General features: G+C 38.0%; 1 protein-coding gene across 4 annotated transcripts in view; it reads right to left on the reverse strand.

Moving 5' to 3' along the window:
* Positions 1–1,695, reverse strand: part of LOC108691185 — a 35,506-nt gene continuing 33,811 nt past the window's right edge. For 2 of the 4 annotated variants that reach the window (XM_018198844.1, XM_018198843.1), the window contains 3 exons: positions 1,334–1,657; positions 1,074–1,256; positions 1–934 (listed from right to left, as the gene is read on the reverse strand). In XM_018198844.1, coding sequence (XP_018054333.1) covers positions 747–934; positions 1,074–1,256; positions 1,334–1,657 — 695 coding nt within the window. In that variant the 3' untranslated portion in view covers positions 1–746. The remainder of the gene's footprint in view (positions 935–1,073; positions 1,257–1,333; positions 1,658–1,695) is intronic. The other 2 variants (XM_018198846.1, XM_018198845.1) reach the window with 1 other exon arrangement.

Genomic DNA, 1,695 nt, shown 5'->3' on the forward strand with positions numbered 1-1,695 from the left:
TTTTGTGAGATAAAGAATGTAATAGTATCGATATCAATTTATTAAAATTATCTTTCTACTTGACTGAACTTGTATTTTATCCGAAACTTGTAGTTCGCGCTACATTCGCGCGAGTACTTTTCGGTTCAAAATACTACTCTCTAAGGTCGGAATTCATAGTCGGTTCTTACTTCAAGACCGTCTTAAGTAAATGTCTTATATAAGATGCTAATGCGACCTTCTAATTGATTCGTGACACCTCACGACAGAACTTAAGATGGTTTTGAATATGAAAACTGACTATGAATGCCAGCCTAAAATCTTTAGAATAAATTGTCCCTCTAGAGTGTAAAATCTCACTCTTAAAGATAGAAAATTGAGTCACTTTTTTTCAAGATTTACAAAAGCTTGACTTACCACTCTTCCACTCTTTCCACTCTTTAGAATAAGATTTCACTCCAAAGAATTTAGAGAGTACGAAATTCAATAGACACATTCTCTCCCTCTCTTTCACGCAATATTATTTAACGTTTGACAGCGGTCCAAACACGCTCGCAGGTAAATCATTAGCTTCCATTTCCGCTTTAACGGTCATCGTTACTTGTCACTTAAAGCGCTGTTAGCTTGTTCGTTCCGGACGAACCTATCCACGCATCGTGCATCGGGAATCAGAGAGAATATTGAGAGTACCGGGCACACACAGGCGCGAGTGTTCACGAGTCCTGTCTTTTACTTTATTTATTTGTCACTTGCATATTTTCGCGCGTTCACGCCTGCTTGGGATGTACAACGGGCGCGGTCGGCTCAGAGCGGAAACACGACAATAAGAAACCGGTGTACATAAGGAAGAGAATGGTAATGGCAATCAGCATGTACATATAGATGTTCAGTTCCGGCTGTCGATATCTATTCTTGCGCAACCACTCGAGAACGTCCTGTTCTTTGTGCAAATCACCTGTAGAGCAATTAATATAAAACTTAAGAGCACCGAAGAAAAGCGATCCTATAATAATAAACTATTTTTGATGATAGAGTAGATCGAGACGAATCGGATCATAAAGAATTAGATACTATATTTCCGCAAAGCTTCTTACCTCTGTAGATACTTGGGAATCGTTTGCGGAAATAAACAATCGCGGGAAGCTTAGTAACTCCCCATTTCCTAGCGTATCTAGGATCTGCCATCTTGACGAATGTAATATCCAGATTATCGGTTTCATCGTCGATTTCTTCCAATTTTTCGTTTGCCTCTTCACTTTCAAGACTATCATGTTCATCTGGAAATGATAGACGTATAACGAAATAATTTTCAAATATAATATTGTCACACAATTTGTATTTTATATTTGCTCACAAAAGAAGACTGCGAGAAACTCATTCTCGTCCAACAATTTGTCTAGCATCTTCCTGTTAACTTCCTCAATCTCATTCTTAATCTCAAACACATCTTGAGAAGTGAGCCATTGTAGGATTTTGTCTTCTTGTGTAAGATCTCCATCATATATGAGTGGCGTTTTCTTTCGGAAGTACACGAGGGATGGAACATTGAGAATGCCATATTTTTCAGCAGCTTCCGAACTGGAGATCTTAACGAAGTCGATTCCGAAAAGATCGGCTTCGCCGTCAATTTTCTCTAGTGCTTCCATAATATCGTCACATTCTGGACAATCTTCGTCATCTAGAAAAAAGAAAAATATATATATATATATATATAAA

The sequence above is a fragment of the Atta colombica genome, unplaced genomic scaffold (assembly GCF_001594045.1).
Source record: "Atta colombica isolate Treedump-2 unplaced genomic scaffold, Acol1.0 scaffold41, whole genome shotgun sequence".
NCBI lineage: Eukaryota > Metazoa > Arthropoda > Insecta > Hymenoptera > Formicidae > Atta > Atta colombica.